At 39.3% G+C, this 18,290-nt stretch overlaps 1 protein-coding gene across 1 annotated transcript in view; it reads left to right on the forward strand.

The window, feature by feature from the left end:
• Positions 1-3,422: 3,422 nt before the first annotated feature.
• Positions 3,423-18,290, forward strand: part of DCN (decorin) — a 44,671-nt gene continuing 29,803 nt past the window's right edge. The window contains exons 1-2 of the mRNA XM_073327563.1: positions 3,423-3,619; positions 7,193-7,433. Of these exons, the coding sequence (XP_073183664.1) occupies positions 7,229-7,433 (205 nt within the window). The 5' untranslated portion in view covers positions 3,423-3,619; positions 7,193-7,228. The remainder of the gene's footprint in view (positions 3,620-7,192; positions 7,434-18,290) is intronic.

The following is an 18,290-nucleotide window of genomic DNA, read 5'->3' on the forward strand; positions in this document are numbered from 1 at the left end:
CTAGGCAGGGTGGGTGTGCCTATGCAAATGAGATCAGCCCCTGAAGTTCTTTTCCACAACCCACCATGACTCGCCACCAGATGTCAGGGTAGAGCTCATCCTGACTTTGCTTACATATAGAACCACATTTATTTCATAGGTACTTCAGTGACCATAGCTAAGAGCTACTTATTACACTGTTTGTAAGAAAACTTTATAGAAAGTTGCAGAACAGACAAGAGGAAGGGGCATATAGCTAAACCAGGAGGCAGAGGGGAGTGGGAAATCTATTCAGAGGTTTGACCATGGGGCATCCTTTTGGAACTAACTGACAATGGGAGAGGATATGAAATAAGCACCAAAAGACAATGCCCTGTTGTTCCTGCAACAGATACATAAAAAATATTCCCTGTCCATTGCCTATTCATTCTGAACCCTTTTGTTTATTGTACTCATAACCATTTCTTTGTCTTTTTAGATGATGTAAAATGATTTTGTTATAAGAAAATAACACTAAGGAATATTTGTCTAGAACCTTTTGGAAGTCAGTACTTAATATCTGAAAGTCTAGCCTCAGAGCAGAGCAAACTTAGCCATCTAGGTCTTTGGACCACTGACTCTTGTAAAAACCACTTATTCAAATCATGACCAAAAAATACTAAGCAGTGATTAACAGATTGGGAGGGGGAGCTCACAAATTCTGGTGGCTGTAGGTCATTATGTGTATTGATATATGGCAGTGACTTGACATTGCATCAACTTGTGTGATAGGACATGACACGGGGAAGAGAACAGTGATACGGAAAAACAGATATCAGAAAGGAGTCCATGTCCCCAGGTAGGCCCACAGCCAGTCAAGGAAAAGTGTGTGGTTGCACATCAGGGTATGTCTACACAGCACATTAGTGAGGTGTGTGCACGGCATGTGTATCTACATATTGCTGTGAAAATCAGGCTGCGTCCACACTGTGATGTGTAGCTACACATGAGTGAAAGGTTCTGGTTGGAGGAAGGTAGCAGGAAAAGGCTCCGACAGCAGGGAGGGACCAGCCCACTATCCAGGTAAAAATATTACATTGCTTGGGGATGGAGAGCCATGTAGATTCATACCCTAATGGTTCACATGTGTCGTTCTTTACTTGCGTAAGCCATGTCTCACCATCTACACTGCAATTGATACCCCTGCTGGGGGAGGTGTATGGAATCTATACAAAGCCGTAAGGAGTGTGCCGAGTAGATGTACTCTCAGTGTGGAATTGTATAATGGAGTGACTGTTGTGCTCCTAGCTATCCTCCCGACTCGGGCACCCCCTATGGAGTTCTAGGAGGGGAGAGGAAACTGGCATAGAGTCCAGAGAATGGCTGACTAGGAGAGAGGATGCCAGTATCAGGATTTCCATTTACCCCTGGAAGGAAGGAAAAACTGGAAGTGGTAAGCTCCCCCATTTTTTCCTTTGTGCTTCCTGGAGGGAACCAGCTGGGTCAGAACTTCCTGCAGAAGAAAGGAGGCAGATAGGGTACTCCCACCTTGGACAATTGTTTCTCTAACTGTGCCAGTAATACTCCACCTAAGGAGGCTTGGTACCCTATAAACTGTCCAGCCAGGTAACAGCTGGTCCTGCTACTCCTACTCTAATCTCCATTTCTCCAGCCAGTGAGGAGGACACAGCATGTTGCAGGGATCTCAGTTCCCCCAAAGCCTGGAGAGGAAAGGAAGGATGGGACACTTTGCTCCTTCACATCCCCCGCCTTCCGATAACAAGGAGAAAAGGCTATAACTAATTTAGTACCTTTCACCCCTCTAATAGTTATCAGAGCAATTGTATTAGGTTTTAGTAGGGGAGGGTGTAAGTTCACCCTAAGGCAAAATTTCAAGATAAGTTCAGTTGCCCCACTGTTGACCTGCTGACCATCAAAATCCTGCTTTGAAATGGTTGTAACTAGCTGATGCAGGTGGACAGAGATTTGACTAGTTAAAATTACTAAGATGCAGCCGAGATTTCGGCAAACCTAACAGTGACACCTCTGAACAGGATAAGGCTGCGTTATAAATGTAAAAAGCTGAGAGCAAAACTAATCTTGCATATCAAAATATTACAACTAAATCGTTACCAGTTATTGTGCCCTGTGGTTAATATAAGGAAGGAATTTGACTCCCTAAAGGTCCTTCACTGACTCAGATTTAGAAAGGGGATAAATGATCCGTACTTTACCAGTGAAATATGTAAAAGTAAAATATTTTAACATACAAATATCTGATTACTGCTGCTGACTGCAGCAAAAATCTATAAAGGTGAATTGTTCCCCTGTGTCTTTTTCTACCAAGAGAATGCAATTAGAAGATTTTTTAACAACATCTTCTTTTTCAATCAGGCCAAGAGACCGATTTTCAAGTGTTTATTGTGATTCTACAAATTCAAACTTCTTTTCAACATCTTTTCACATTTCACAGACTTTGATTTTAGATTTGCACCTGGTCACAGCCTAAGGGCAAACAGAGAGGGTACAAGTCAAAACACAGACATAAACCTGTAGTATTTAGACAGGAGAGCCAACAGTATAGTAAATTTACACATGTTCATGTTGCTTTTAGTTTACTAAATAAATATCAGTTATTGTATTTGGGCTCCCTTTAGTATATTGGAGTTTTAAAAACAGTACAGAACTGTATTTCAGCAATTGCTGTTATTTACATCAAATAAAGCTGCAGATTACTAAATCAACTTATAAATCTAAATAGTGAGCTGGACACATCATTAGTCACATTTGTGTTCTATTAAAGCCCCACTGTAGTACCAAAAATGAGGTTAAAGTAATTTCCTTTCTGGTGAAAATGCACTTTTAAATCTGTTTATATGAAACATTTCTGACCACAAATGTTAAAATCATTCCACTAATTAAAACAATAAGCAACAGGCTTTTCATATACATTCAGGAATACACTGCAATATTTTTAAAATGTATGGAATTATATTCTTTAGCTAAACTACTTGGTTCATGCAATGGCTGTACCATTTGCAGAGACAGGTTAGTATTTGTATAAAGAGTTTAACTTAAGGCTATTCATAGGTTTTTTTTTCTGCTGCTAATCTACATTTTGACTAACTCCAAGATTAATTTTATATCATTTCCTTGAGTTATACAGACTATAAACAAGAAAAATAGCCAAACTATTTTTTTCCAGTAAAGTCAATGATTCAGATAAGCAAGGATAAAACAGAAGAAAAAACTCTGGTAAATATATGTTTTAGGGAAGTTAAGAAAATAAGTAAGATGAATTACAATCAAGCTTCTGTGTTGTACTGTACAAGCAGTTTGGGATCCTAAACAGATGAAAAAGAAATAAAGCAAATGAAAAAAAAGGGGGCTGATAAAGATTTTGGCTACAATACAGGAGACATATCATTACCATATGATCTAATGTGGGTGTCAGCCTGGATTGTGTTCATTGAGGGAAACCTTATTTTTTAACTGTGCTGTGGAATAGAAGCAGGAGGGTTTTCCACCAAGTGACAGTCACTGAGCAGTAACCTACCCCCTCCTCCTTTCCACACCTGCAAGTCCTTTGCCGGGGCTGAATATTTAGTTTAATTACATCTCAGCTTTGAGAGCTCCTCTTGCAAATCCCTGGATTAAAAAGGTATGGCTTTCAATCATTGCCCTGAACTATGCTTCAGACTAATAAAACTTCAGTCAAGGCTAGAGCAAAAATGGTTGCATTTTACTGGGAGAAGCAAGAAAAAGCCTACTAAATGTTTAGTAATGTTAGTGTTGTACCCTGAGCTTGTGTTGTTTGAGAACATGAGAAGAAGAATACGTTCTCAAGGACTGAGTACATTTCCTATTGTTCATTTGATTTTTGCTGTCTTTTGTTTGATGTGTAGAAGTAATACGATATTGCTTTTTTCTTACTGTGAAATTTGGCAGCAGGATATTCTGTGTTTGTAGTCACATATTTAGAGTATATGATATAGTGTGTGGGAGAAAAATGTATGAGTAGTTTCAATTCTGGTTGGAAAAGACAGTGAAATTTTGCAGTCTTTCTTTCCATGTATTTTAAACTTTAGTAGGAATATTTTCAGTTTCAAAATAATGTGATGTACAGTTATACAGACTTGATGAATGTCTTTATAAAATTAGAAAGTGGTATGTTAACATATAGAAACAATGGACTACACCTCTGAGAGAAGGTGACTCTGAAAGAAAGAGTTGAAAAACAAAATTCCTAAAGAGCTGAAACTCCTGTCAGTGGACATTCGGGCTCTCTTTAAAATCCCAACTATTGTGTTCGCACACCTATTGTTTAGTATACAGAATAGGTAAGACACGTGGTCCAGGGATTTTTTTTTAATTGTACATTTCATTCAAGTAAAACTTTATGATATTATAAGAAACTCTTCGGACAGAAAGTGGTCATTTTTTCATTAGTTGTAATGTAGGGTAAAAAGACCACCACCAATACAGTGGTTTCTGGTGACGTGAAATGATGCAGCTTTTGTGGAAAAGTCTTCCTCATTGTGTACATATAATTAATGCAAATGTAAACAGTTTTGTGCTCTAAGCCCAAATACCACATCATAAACCATTACGAATTCAATTCAATCCGTCTTTCCCTCTTCCTTTCTAAATGAGGTGTGAACATTAATAGGACAATTTTCTTTTATATGATTTTTAAATGGCTGTTGTTTTGTTAGGAATATATATATATATATTCCTATCTTCTGATTATTTTTCATTAGTATGATTTTCCCCCATTGAGTCCTTAATGCAATATATATATATATAATCTAAGCCCCATAACATCCATTATGGCCCTAACCCTGCAGTTCTCACTCACGCAAGACTCCCATTGAACTCATTAGGGGTCTTGGCTGTGTAGTGACTACAGGATAAGGCCCTATGACAGTATTTAGTTGATATATGTCATCAGTATATATTAGTGTGCATGAGTAAAATATGAAAAGTGCCTCTATGTTGTTTGTCAGACAATTTATTTCCAGTAGAGGATCCTGACTCTGCTTTCTTTGAAACTAATGGACATTTTACCTCTGGGATCAATGGGAACAGGATCAAAATGTTAATGGGTCAAAAACAGTTTACTTTATACCCAGGAGAACCTCTTTAAATCAGCCATAGCATGCCAGTATCATGGTATTTCTCTTGTGTATCTGATTCACATGGCATCTCAAAGTTAATGTAAATTCAGAAAATTTGTCTTTGCTCTGCTAATATTTCTGTTGTTTACAATACAACATGCTAAGATAAATGGTAATAAATTATGACTTTTACCAAGGGACAGAATATTTTTGGAAACTGTATTGTCGTTTTACTACCCTCCACTCCAAAATTATCAGAGTGCTGAATTAGATGAAGTAGTACTAAGAAAATGGTAATGGATTAATGGCACTTTGTTATATTTTTCTTACTTTCTCTCATACTTATAATTGTGTAGTCTCACCACACTCAGTACCCCTTGTACCTGGAATACCCGCTATGGGGATAAATTGGATTACAATTGATGGCACACTACAGACTGTACAGGAAAAGAAAATGCTTCTAATTCTAATTAAAAGCCATATTGCAATACACATAATCACACTGAATAATACCTTTCTCCCGGTGAAGTCCCACTGAAGACAAAGGGATTATTTACAGAGTAAAATATCCTTACTCATATTTGATAGTATCACAATCTGGTCCTAGAATGGCTAAATTAGAGAGACTTTAGTTATAGTTTTAAAATATTTTAAAGTATGCCATATTTTGTATGGCAGACTTGTCATCTGCTTAAGAAAAAGGGTAAAATGTTTTGGGAAGTTGCATTCTGGGAGTTATTTTATGCAAATTATGTAACAGGCATAGAGCTAGATACATTCTAATCCATCTAGCCTTAGACAACCACCAGCTCTCTAACAGAAATTTGTAGATCTAATATTCTGAAAAGAGGCCTCAAAATTCAGTGCCTGGTTTCTAGTTAATTCATTTCAGAAATGAATTTTTGTATTGCTGAGTTACTAATTTAAACAATTAAATGAACATTTATTTTTGTATACAGTTATAACTGTACCTGGGACTACATTTACTAATGTAAGAAAAGGCTCCTAATGTGTCAACAACAATTCCCCTCTTCCTTTATGAAAAGGCCACCATTATTAATAGTTGAGCTCTTTAGACCCAAGAGGGATTTTTCAAGATAACTTTTTCTGTATATTGCATGTGGTAAAAAGAGAAAATATTCATGGTTAACTAATTTGTAATCATCTACCACAAAATATGAAAATTACTCTGAATATTGGGAGTTTGAATATTTCCCTCAACACTGAACAATGCGTGCCAGATACTCTAAACTTGCAGAAACTAACTTAGGGCCCAGTCCTAAAACACATATGTATGTAGCTTTCCTCTTTGAGTCCAGTGGGACTACTCACATGAGCAAAGTTGCTCCTGTGGAATAAAAATGTTTTCAGGATCAGGCCCCTAAGTCTCATTAGAAAATATGCTGACAAAAAATAAGTATAAACTCAAATGCTTATGCAGTGCAAAGCAAAAGATTTTTTTTAACACGACATAGTTATAAAATAACATACCCTAAGCCAAGTAATTGGAAAGGAGGCCAAGAAGAAACCAACATGAAATGAAGCTTCATAATGTTCTTTAAACTGGGAAATAAGTATAATTTAATCAGCTAAAAGTTTTTTGCCCAATCTCCAGATCTTGTTCCATTTCCCAATCAGCCTCGGTGGGCTATAATTTAGCACACACACACAACAGGCTGGCTCTTAAAAAAAAAATTACAAGACATGAAATATGCATTATGGTGGATTTGAGAATCTCAAGTTCATCCCTAAAGGAACAAACTCATAGCTAACAACTGGCAGTGAAAGCACACACTCAAACTGCTACGGTGGCTAAGTACTGACAAATGGAAAACGTGGCTTATTGTGTTGACTGTTTTGTTTAATAATGTTGACAACACTTCCTGTTCCTAATAAATGCAAACAGATGTGTTTACAATTACCCTAAACCTCCTCTGTAAAAAGTGTTTTTGACAAGTATTTAACATTCTCCTACCCATGTAATATAAGTGGCCTATCTGTAATGAACAGGAACACATTTATGTAATTGGTATATATGCTGTGTATCTCCTTAGGAAAGCAGCTTTGCAGGAATGATAGAATGCTACCATTCTTTAAACCTTTGATTTGAATCCTAGGTTCACTGGTTCTGTTCTGAGTAGATGAAGTAAACCATGAAGGTGGCTGTCTTCTTCCTCCTGCTTCTGCCAGTATGCTGGGCCAAACCATTCCACCAAAAAGGCTTGTTTGAGTTTATGCTAGAAGACGAAGGATCTGCTGATCTTCCTCCGACAGACAGTCCTGACATATACCTACCCGGAGCAGTATGTCCATTCCGCTGTCAGTGCCATCTTCGGGTTGTTCAGTGTTCAGATTTAGGTAAGCTGTGAAGTAGCTTCACAGAGAATCTGTCTATGCTTGTTTTATAGCTAACTGTTTGCAGGTACTTTAGATGGATGGCATAACTAGTGAGTCCTGCCACACTATAATTTGGTTGTTGTTGAAGACTCGCTTTATACAAAAAACCTTGCTAAGGTTGTTGTTAACTAGAATGAACTGTATGAAGGGGTCTATAAAGTCTAGGAAGCTGGAGATTTGTGGTGATGACCAGTGAAAGGTTTGTGCTGTATGTATATTTTCTTGCAAAACCACAACCTCTGCAAGCAAAATCACTTTTCTAGGCTCTATAATTTATGTATCTCAAATGAATCCAAGGGGATTAGATGGTAGGGATGGGAAAATCTTAAAAGGCTCTAAATTCTATAGGCCACTTTTTGTTATCCTTACTCACACAGAAAAACCATCCTATTTATGTTTATATGTAATAGGTGTAGGTATATTATAATACTTTTGTCTGTTGGCTTTATTGTATGGATGGCTGGGTGGTGTTGGTGGCTTGTGACATTCCAGAGGTCAGACAAGATGATCTGGTTGTACCTTCTGGCCTTATACTCAATGATTCTATGATGATTCAATGATTTCAATGGAACTGTGTGTGTAGTAAAGGCTTTACTCACTATGGATAAAACCGGACCCTTAATTAGACTGAAGCTATTTACTTGGAGAAAAAAGTTTACAAACATTTCAAAACATCAAAAAACTTTTAGAGCCATTTATAAAACATTTGGCTACGAAATTATTCAGGTCCAGATCGTGATACCTTACTTACAATAAGTAGCACCTTTAATGGCACTATTTATGGAGTAACTTTAATGGGACTACACATAGCATATTATTCAACATGAGTAGCGGTATCACAATTTGGCCCTGAAAGGAAATCAAAAGTTGTTTTCTCCAAGGCAGTTGGTTGGTTTATTGAGCTGATAATGATTTGATCAAACTCACTGAAGTAATAAGAAACACTTTCAAAACAATCAACAGCTCAGCTATTTCAGTGTATTGGTATGTTTTTATTGCTTTTCTATACTGCAGCTTTGTTCTTTATAGTTATCAATCGTTTCTAGTATGGAAGTGTACAAAGGCCCCACCCAGGATTGGGGCCCTCATTGTGTTGGGCATTGCACAAAGGTCAAAGAAAAGACACTCCCTTCCCTGGAGAGTTTTTTGAATTATTGAGCATGTCACATAATTATGAAACAGTGACAGTCTGGCAAAGAACCAGGAAAGAGCAAAATTCTCCAACCTAAGTTGCAGATGTGAGCACAGACTAAGAACCATCAGCATGTGCACCTCTCAGAGTACAGGTCCCAGCAGAAGAGCCCTAGCACCAAGACAACAGGTATCAAAAGTACTTTCTAAATTGGATGTTTCATGTGCCATGAAGACCTAAGGTTTCTCTACTGTTGTAAGAATGGTTAATATGAAGCTTGAATTTAGGGAATTTTGGGAACTGTGATCTCCCTCAACCTCTTCCTGCTCCATCTTATAAGGAGCCCAGGGATCTGCAGGAGGTTGGAGTCATTCACTCATAGGACCATGTCTGCACTTGTTCTGATGTCCTCCTGTCCCCTCAGTTTACTCTCTGGTGACATGGTTTCAACAGAGCTGTGCTACCAGGGACTCCCCTGAAACACAGCTGCTCCTGGGTCCTGTTTTTCTCCCACCCACCCCCAGCAGGTTCCTTGCTACTGAAGGATCTCAGTGGGAAAGGTAATATAGTCCCAGGACACATTACTTTTCCCTGATAATCTCAGCAGGCCTGATGGCAGAAGATGTGCATCCCCATCCCAGCTTGCAGCCCACATAGTGTAGATCCTGGGAAGGGTGAGATTGTGCTCTTGAGGTGGCTGACCCAACAACACACAACATCTTAGTTGAGAGGGAGGAGATATGCTCACAGAAGGATCCCTCTATGTGCAGAACATGGAGACAAAATCTGGCCCATTTTAGAGTTTAGTCCACATCCAGGGCTGGACCTTACCAGTGTCCAGGAAGTGCTGGTACAGCTGATGGGGAACTGCAAAGGAGCTGTATGCAGTTCTCCAATCCTACTACTAGATTTCCTCCATCTCTGTCCCAAGTGTCTTTTACAGCAGTCTCGCAGCCTCATCTTATAACAGCCCTTTAGGGTAGGGGAATCACTGAGCTTCGTGTGCACTGGCCATATCCTCTCCAGCTCCCTGTGCTGCAGGGAAAGGATAAGGGTGCCATAGTATCTGAGAAGCCCATTGTATGCTAACTAAGGAGTCCCCCATACTGGGAATCTGCCCTCAACTGCTCATTTATCTGACCTCTAATCTGTTCTCAGTCAACCAAGCCAATCAGCGGCTGCCAGATGAATTGGGTTCATGCAAACATTGAATGGAACTGAGGTCAGAGAAATAACGCATTGAAAAATCCACACTGAAACAATAAAACCTAACAATGAAAAATCCACCTCCACCCAAATCACTGTCAAAGAGTGCTAGTACTTATATAACAACTCTAGGCTTTTTCCCTAGTCAAATAAATTACCCTCGCATATTATCACATTTAATCATCTTCTCCAAAGGGAGTTTATACAGAAGGCCACAAGCAGTAATAGGATCTTTGGAAGAATATATTTAAGAATTAACCAGTTCCATCCTTGCCCACAGGGAAAGAGAATGTCTGGATCACATATACAACTAAATATTTGTCATGAAAGGAGAGCCATTAGAGAGCTCCAGGCTTGATTCATCCAGACCAGTGCACTAGCAGCCCTGCTGAGGAAAGTCTGCCCAGTATGGGAGTCACAGAGGCACAAAGCACTCCCAATCTTTGCTCCACCAGGAGATCTAAAATTTGCTGGGGGGAGAGCAGCAGTAGGTGCTTGGGGATGAACTGGTTGAGCTGATTTGCTGGATAGCCTCCATTGGAAGGCTCCTGTGGAACCTCGGGCAGAATTTAATTCCCCCCTCTCCACCCCCGACAGAATTTCTGAAGGTTGGCAAGGTAAATACTCCTGCCTGAGGATGAATCTGCACCTGCTGGGACAAGGCTTACAACTTGCAAACCTCTGCCACAACAGGGGTTAAACAATCCCACCATCTGGATTAGAATATTGTTTTACACCTAAGAAGCAAGGAGCATGTATAGGGGAACTGTCAGAACTTGATCTATACCATATGGGATTCAGAGACCAACTCCGTCCTTTTTCCCAGTACATTTTGTGTCTACAGCTGAGCACATTTAAAACAAAAAATCCTAATTAAATAAATAAAACGACAAAAACAGGCATGGTGTTCCAACAACAATCGTGTCAGCTGTATTTTTTTTTGTTTTTTTTTTGTTTTTAAAAACCAGTCATGCCCTCATAAGAATATCCCCAGGAATTGATTTGCTCTGCCTCTGAGCCAAAAAGATGAACTGAGCTGTAAGCAGGTAGCTAAGTTTCCAAACTCAAAAATGGAGACGAGGAATGCACATCCATTTGTGACAAATGGCATATCAACAGTGCTGCACAATTAATGATTACCCAAATGCAACATGCCCCAGGGCTTTGAGCAGACAAGGCCATTTTGGTATCTCATTATATAGGCTCTGTACGCTCCAGAACCTGTCCTCTTGTCAAAAAGCAACCATAGCATTGCATGATAGAATAATCTTTGTCTCAATGTGTTGCATTCTATAAGACCTAGTCAACCTTTCCCCAGAGATTGGAGTCACCTTTGCAATTAGCATTTAATCAGGGAGAGAGGATTACAGCAGGGCCTGCTCTTTAGGTATCAGTGTGTGTGTATGTATATAGGTATAGAGAAGACATGCCTTTATCTATCCCTCCCTCCAGCTGGCCACTGACTAATACAAGATCTAGCAAGGGGGCCATTTAGAGTGTCACTCTCCAGAAGCTGCTGCAAGAGGAGTTCCTCGTAGGGCTCTCTAGTAGGCAAGGTGGCACACATGCTTATATTGCCCCCTCGGCAGGTACAGAATGGTCCACTAGCCCTTTCATAGGGGGACAGGGCCATGGCCCTGCATCATCTCTGCCTGTGTCTTGTACCCAGGTAATACATGGAAGGAGCAGTCCTTGCATCCTGAGAAGTACAGAAGATGCACTTGTGCCCAGCTGCCACACAGGACAAAACTTGCTCCATGAGCCCTCTCTCACACACGCCAATGGAGAAAATCTGGCCCTGAAATGAATAAGATGTACAAGGAATGAATGCTCAGTCAGTGGTTAAAGCACAGGAAAGCCTGAAAATCAGATCTCAGTTCTAATTCCAGCTCAGATTGTAGTGTTTTCTTGTATGCATCATTTAACCTTCCTGTGCCTCAGTTTCTCCATTTGTAAAGTGGAGATAATACCTGCCTCAAAAAGGTGTTGTAAGGCTTAATTCCTCAGTGTGTGAAAGACTCTCTGAGATCACTGGATGAAAAGCTCACAGAATTATAATTAGTATTGTATTTTTTTAAAAAAATATTGATACAGTTTCTCTCATAGAAATATATTAACTCTTTGACCTTCCAGTTTGTACCATAGTGCCCTGATACAAATTAATTTGTCTGCTTGTTTCAAGTCTTCCAGCAACACCTAAAAGTCCTTTCTATACTCATGGCTCAATGCGGGAATATTTACTCTGCTACAAAGGCTTCCAGCTGCATTGGCATGGATCTTGATTCAGACTTCTGTTTTCACTATACAATCTGTCATGAGGAATGATATCACCTTCCTTGGTGTTGAGCCGGAATCCGCTGTAATGGGAGAAATATTCAAATATGCTTTAGGTGATTCAAATCAAACAACTGCCACATTTACAGAATATTTCTAACTTGAAAAAGTTGTTTTCAAAGTCCAGATTTAGTTTGACTAGTTTAGGAGAAAATAAATAGGGTCATTTTCTGCCATGTATATTTAGCTTGAAAATCTCTACCTCTGTGCTTGAATTTTGACCTTCATTTCAGTAAAAGACTATTTCAAGACAAATACATAACCTGAATTTTCCCTGGGCTTTTAAATGGCATGCACACATATTCAGATAATGAGATTTTTTTTTAAAAAAAATATGGCTATTTTATTTATCTTCTAGCTTTTGAACTTTTAGGATATGCTTCCTTCCTGTTTTCAAGATTTTTTTTCCAGCATCAATAAGAGCTAGAAACTTACTCCTATTTTAAAATAAAGGCTGAAATTTTCACGCAATCCCCTGATTCCAGAAGCCAGGTTTTTAAGAAAAATAACAAATATGGAGAGATTCACAGTAAGATCATGAGAGTTGGCAGCACTCCAGGATAGTGATTTAATTGCTATCTAAATAGGTATTTGGAACAGACCACCAATGGTAGTGGTGGATTCATCATCTCCTGTGGTCTTCCTATTGAGACTGGATGCCCTTTTGGCAGATATAACTTTTGTTTGACCAAAACATTGGGGCTCAATACATGGGTAAATAGATTAAATTTAATGGCCCATAACATATTGGAGTTCAGACTATATGAGCTAATAGTCCAATTTCCTTCCTCCCTGCCCCCAGCCTTAAACTCTACAAATACGGTCTTGCAGAGATCTGTTGAACAATTGCATCAATACTAGAGACATGTCTGTGGGAGCTCAGTTTACCCTAAAACTGAAGAGCTACTCAGTGGATGATGAGAATTCACTGGAAAATGTGATCATGTCACGATATTTGTACAGCATGACTGGCATCACTAGCTGACCAGCACGTATCTTGCAGTAAATATACCATGGATTATATTATTTGTGGTGATAGCTCATAGAGATCTACACTGGGTAACAGTTTTTATGCATATCTTAGAGTTGAATAAACATAGAACTCAGAACATTCTAAAAGTTTCTGAAGTCTAGAATCCATGAAATTATAAAACTTCCTTGAAAATTGTCAAAACAATGGCTAGTGCTAGGCAAAAGTAAACTACGCCCACATTGCAGGAAACATTATCATCAGCAATGTCAATGTAGCTACAAAGCAGGTCTCATAGCTCATACATACTTGATTTGCTAATGTTCCGATTCTCCTGTTGATAAGCTTCTGCTTGAGAATTAATCTCTCTTTAAAAGTTAATTTTGTGTTAATTTTCTTGTTCAGACATGAGAGTTGCCATTTCTATGCATTTCCTGTGTCATACATGCGATTCTTGAGTTTTTTGTTTCAAGTTGGAAAATAGCGAACTTTTTCAAATATTAAGTAGAAGAGTGTGAAATCCCCACTCTACTGGGGTCAATGGCAAAAAAATCCCATTGACTTCAATGGGAGTCAGGATTTGACTTTTCCCAATTTAGCTGACAGTTTTTTGGATCACACTATATTAAGAATGTTTATAAAAATGTATATCACATTAAGAAATGTTTAATAGATATTTTAAGTAAAGGTTAATCAATTGTTATAGAATCCAACAGGACAAGTTTCTTATAGCCATGATTTAGCCATCAATAAGATCTTCTGTTAATAGTCTCATAACCATCTATAATGCATACTGCTCACGTGTGTAATATCTTACTGCATCTATTAATCATTTATTAACTCTTTATAAACTATATGTACTAAATATGAAGCATGACTATTTCTAGACTGTGCTACATAATGTCCTCCAAAGACTCCAAACCAATACTTTGAAATAGTCAAAGAGAAGCTACACTCAGAGAATCCATCTCAGTTTGTACACTGAACCCAATGCAAGCCAGGATGGGATTTTGAAAGTTTAGAGTCTTATTCTGGACCCACTGAAGTCAATGGTAAAGCACCCATTAATTTAAATGATGCAAGATGAAGTTTTTAGTGATTACTGGGTACTCACACAGCACGTAGGTCAGCAAGGTACTTAAACTGCGTAAGGTTGAGCACCAGATGAATACTGCCTTTGAAGGGAAACTCCGCACTTCCAGTATCTTCAAAAGGTGTTTGAACAAAGATGTTCCAACCCAGATATTTAGATGACAATTTGCTGGCTCATTGTATCCATTGAGATGTTTCCCAGAAAAGATCTTTAGGAGAGCTTGCTACTCCCACTGCCATTCAGCAGCGGCAGAACCAGGAAAAGACTATGCTAGACTAGGGGTTCTCAAACTGTGGGTCGGGACCCCAAAGTGGGTTGCAACCCCATTTCAATGGGGTCACAAGAGCTGGCGTTAGACTTGATGGGGTCTGGGACTGAAGTTTGAGCCCCACTGCCCGGGTCCGAAGCCGAAGCCTGAGCTGGCAGTGGGGCTCAGGTTACAGGCCTCGTGCCTGGGGCTGAAGCCCTGGGGCTTTGGTTTTACCCCCCCAGGGTGGTGAGGCTCAAGCTTTGGCTGTGGGCCCCTAACCTGGGATGGCCAGGCTTGGGCAGGCTCGTGCTTCAGTCCCCCCTGCTGGGGTTGGGTAGCAATGTTTGTTGTCAGAAGGGGTTGGTGTGCAATAAAGTTTGAGAACCGCTGATCTAGACCCACTGTTGCTCTATATGTCAGCTACTTTATTCAGAGGGCCGATATGCTCATGCCCACCAAGTATTCACAGGGAAGGGACTCAAAAGAGGGTAAGCAGGTAGTAGAGAACAGCTGTCTGTGTTTCATTACATCTGGTTTTGCCTTTTTCTGTAATGAAGTTCTCCAATAGTACAATGTTTGATTAGGCAGTTTTACCAATAAATACTTTTCTGTACACTCCATTTTTTTTAATTTAGGGTTTTCTGTGTTTGGCCTTGAAAACAGTGTTAAGACATGACAAAATTGCAACTCTCTCCAATTGCATCATATTTAAAGGTTTCAGAGTAACAGCTGTGTTAGTCTGTATTCGCAAAAAGAAAAGGAGTACTTGTGGCACCTTAGAGACTAACCAATTTATTTGAGCACAAGCTTTCGTCCATTCAGCGCACTGTATGTAAGAGAAAATGAGACCAGATTAGATGGAGTTGTTCTGACTTGATTGTCTAGACAGAGGGGAGAGAAATTAAGACACAGAACCCAGAGTACAAGGAAATCATTGTCTCATTCCAAGACAAATCATGGGGACTACATCACAGAGGCCCAATCCTGAGTCTTTTAGCGCCTGAGGCAGAATCCTTTATGCATGCACTGAATGGAGAAGGCACCTGGGAGAAAACTGTGTAGTTGTCTGTTTACTCTTAGATTGGATCAGTTTGGGTTGCTTTGATTTGCTAAAGAACTCTAATGAGTGGGTGCTGTCAGTTTCATTCCAATAAGAAGCAGAGCCCCATGGCCTATAACTAAAATGGGAAATTTACCAAAAGACAGGGAGTGTGAAAACTGAAAGCTCTTAACAGAAAGAGAATCATTGGCATATACATGGTATATAGCTACAGGCTGCTTCCATATAATCTCTAAATATATATATGTGTGTGTGTATTTAGCACTTACCACCAGACAATCCGAGAGCCAACCTTTGCAACTCCCTAAGTTGTGGGAGTCAAGAATACCCTCATTTTTCACATTAAATGTGCTTGACTGTTGTCATTGTGAAGAGAGCCGAAAATATATACATTAAACACTGGGACAGAAAGCTTAGCAAAGTAATTTTTCCGAAAAGTTAAAATGTATTCAACCCTACCCGACAGAAAGGAAGAAAGAAAAAATGGTCTGGAGATGTATGGAACAGGACAGAGATAAGAAGGGAGAGGGGATAAAGAAATGGAAAATAGGAATAACCAAGAAAAAGAAACAACTTTCTGGTTACTGAGTTTATTTGATTTATGCTCCTTACATTTCCCAGAACCCCTGTAGCTAGAGTCCCAAGAGGATCATACCAAGGATGATCCTCCAGCAGCAGAGACCACCACATCTTAGGGAAATGACCCATCAATGGCTATTTTGAACATGTTTTCTCTGATATATTGTATATATCAGAGAAAACACCAGCTAATCTGGAGATCTATCATTAAATAGCTAAAAAAAAAAAAAAAAATAGCCCAACAACATACACAAAGCCCTCCAGCAGAAAAAGGGGAGGCTCCTAGTGGCTACTTACAATCCTCACTTTATTTGGAAAACTGTCTTTTGACATTTAGTAAAGTGTTGGTAAATGTGCCCATATTCCAGCACAGCAGTTTGCTTCCATTTTTCTTGCATTAGAATGGGCTGGTGATACTCCAGGGATCCTTCCCATTTTATGAACAATGACCAAGTTAAGTTTGGGAGCCCCTAAAAAACTCTACCAATGACATGCCTCAACACCTCGCCCCCCCCCCCAAAAGTGGTCCTGTGCAGAGGAGCATGATCACAGCAGACAAAAGTCAGTGTGGTAGAAAGCAGAGGAGAACTTAAACGTTGTTATTCATGCCTGCCCCAAAATAATAATGCTGACTCTGGCAGAGCCTGTAGTAAAAGTTGCAAAACACTTTACAATATCTGTTTCCAGATGCTTAAAAAATGAGAGCTAAGCAAAGACTGGGAAATATTGTCCCAGCTATTCATTCCAATTTGGCAGTGCTCACATCCCAAACTGGAGTGCTCAAGCTTTACTAATGTAAATACTTGTAAGAAGGGTATTTTTACCTTTAACAAATGAATATTCTCACAAAATAACATCAACGGTATAAACCGTTGTCAAATTCAAATTGCACTGTCCTAGCTCGTTACAGGAGTCCTGTGATATCTGTTTCCTGAGTGGATAATTTATATCACTAGCTACCACCAGGCAAAATGAAGTACTGTCAGCTTTGGCACTTTTAACATGAGTCTTGTGATATCTGACTTTTCACTTAAAGCCCCAGCTCCTGGAAACAAATGATTTAAGGAAATCCGAGATTCTCATATAAAGTAAATTTCTAGCTCTCTTGGCTCTGGAGAAAACTTGAAAAATGCGACCCAAGTGAGACTCTACAGGATCAAAAGACAAAGAAAAATACCTCAAACCTTTTTTTTTTTGCAGTCTTATGATTTTTAATTTTAAGCAAATCTCATGGTCCCGACACGTCTTTTGAACACTGCAGCTGGCAATCCTGGAAGTGTGACTACTGTAATTACAGTTAAATATACATTCTGAAATGCACACCATGTTGGTTAGTTAACTCTCAGAGAAAAAGGTCAGGATCTGTCACGCCCTCACACCGGTGCATGAAAGTGAGAAGGGGCACTCAAGGCGAGACCCCCCCTCATTCAGAGCCTGTGCAAACGCCTGTATCAATTTTTATCACGGCAGTACCTGAGAACTTTGTATTTGACTGTGGCACATGTGCAGTTTCACCTTCCTCGGTCTCTGCGTTGGGAAGTAGCAACGGATAAGTAAATGCAGTATGAAAAAAAAAAAAAGAAGGGAATGCTATTGACAACTGCTTTAGCAGAAGGTGACGTTTAGTCTGTTGCACATGTTTTCCCATGGGGTGGCTCAGAGCCTCTATTCGTATTTTAAAAAATAAATCGGGAAACAATGGCTTTATTTTTGCCCAAACCAAAGTGGATCTTCGTGGACCAAAAGTCTCATAAGCTGAAAAGTGAACACACTTGAAAGAGCTTTGCTGGTCACCTTTACAAAGAAGATTGCTGGTAACACTCAGATATATTCTCAAGGGCGCGTCAGCTTTTTGGGTGTAAAACAAAACAAAGCCAATGGATAGTCTTTTTAACAATCACACTGTCCATTAGACTCTTAAGTCACTTCAGCACCTCTGCAGACATTACCCAATAGCACTAGTGACTTAGTAGCAGACAAGTGACATTTCACTTTTACAGTAGACAAGTATGGGAGGGGAGTTCTGGATATTCCTCAGAATAATTTCTTATTTCACGGATCACAGGAAGCAGTTAGTAAATTATTGCCATTTGCAAATGCCACACAGTACAGAACATATTTTCAGTACATTTTGAAATGCATCGTTTGTGAATTCAAAAATCATGAAGCAGACTTCCACCCCCAAAATAGCAAT

The sequence above is a fragment of the Lepidochelys kempii genome, chromosome 1 (genome assembly GCF_965140265.1).
Source record: "Lepidochelys kempii isolate rLepKem1 chromosome 1, rLepKem1.hap2, whole genome shotgun sequence".
In the NCBI taxonomy this organism is placed as follows: Eukaryota; Metazoa; Chordata; order Testudines; family Cheloniidae; genus Lepidochelys; species Lepidochelys kempii.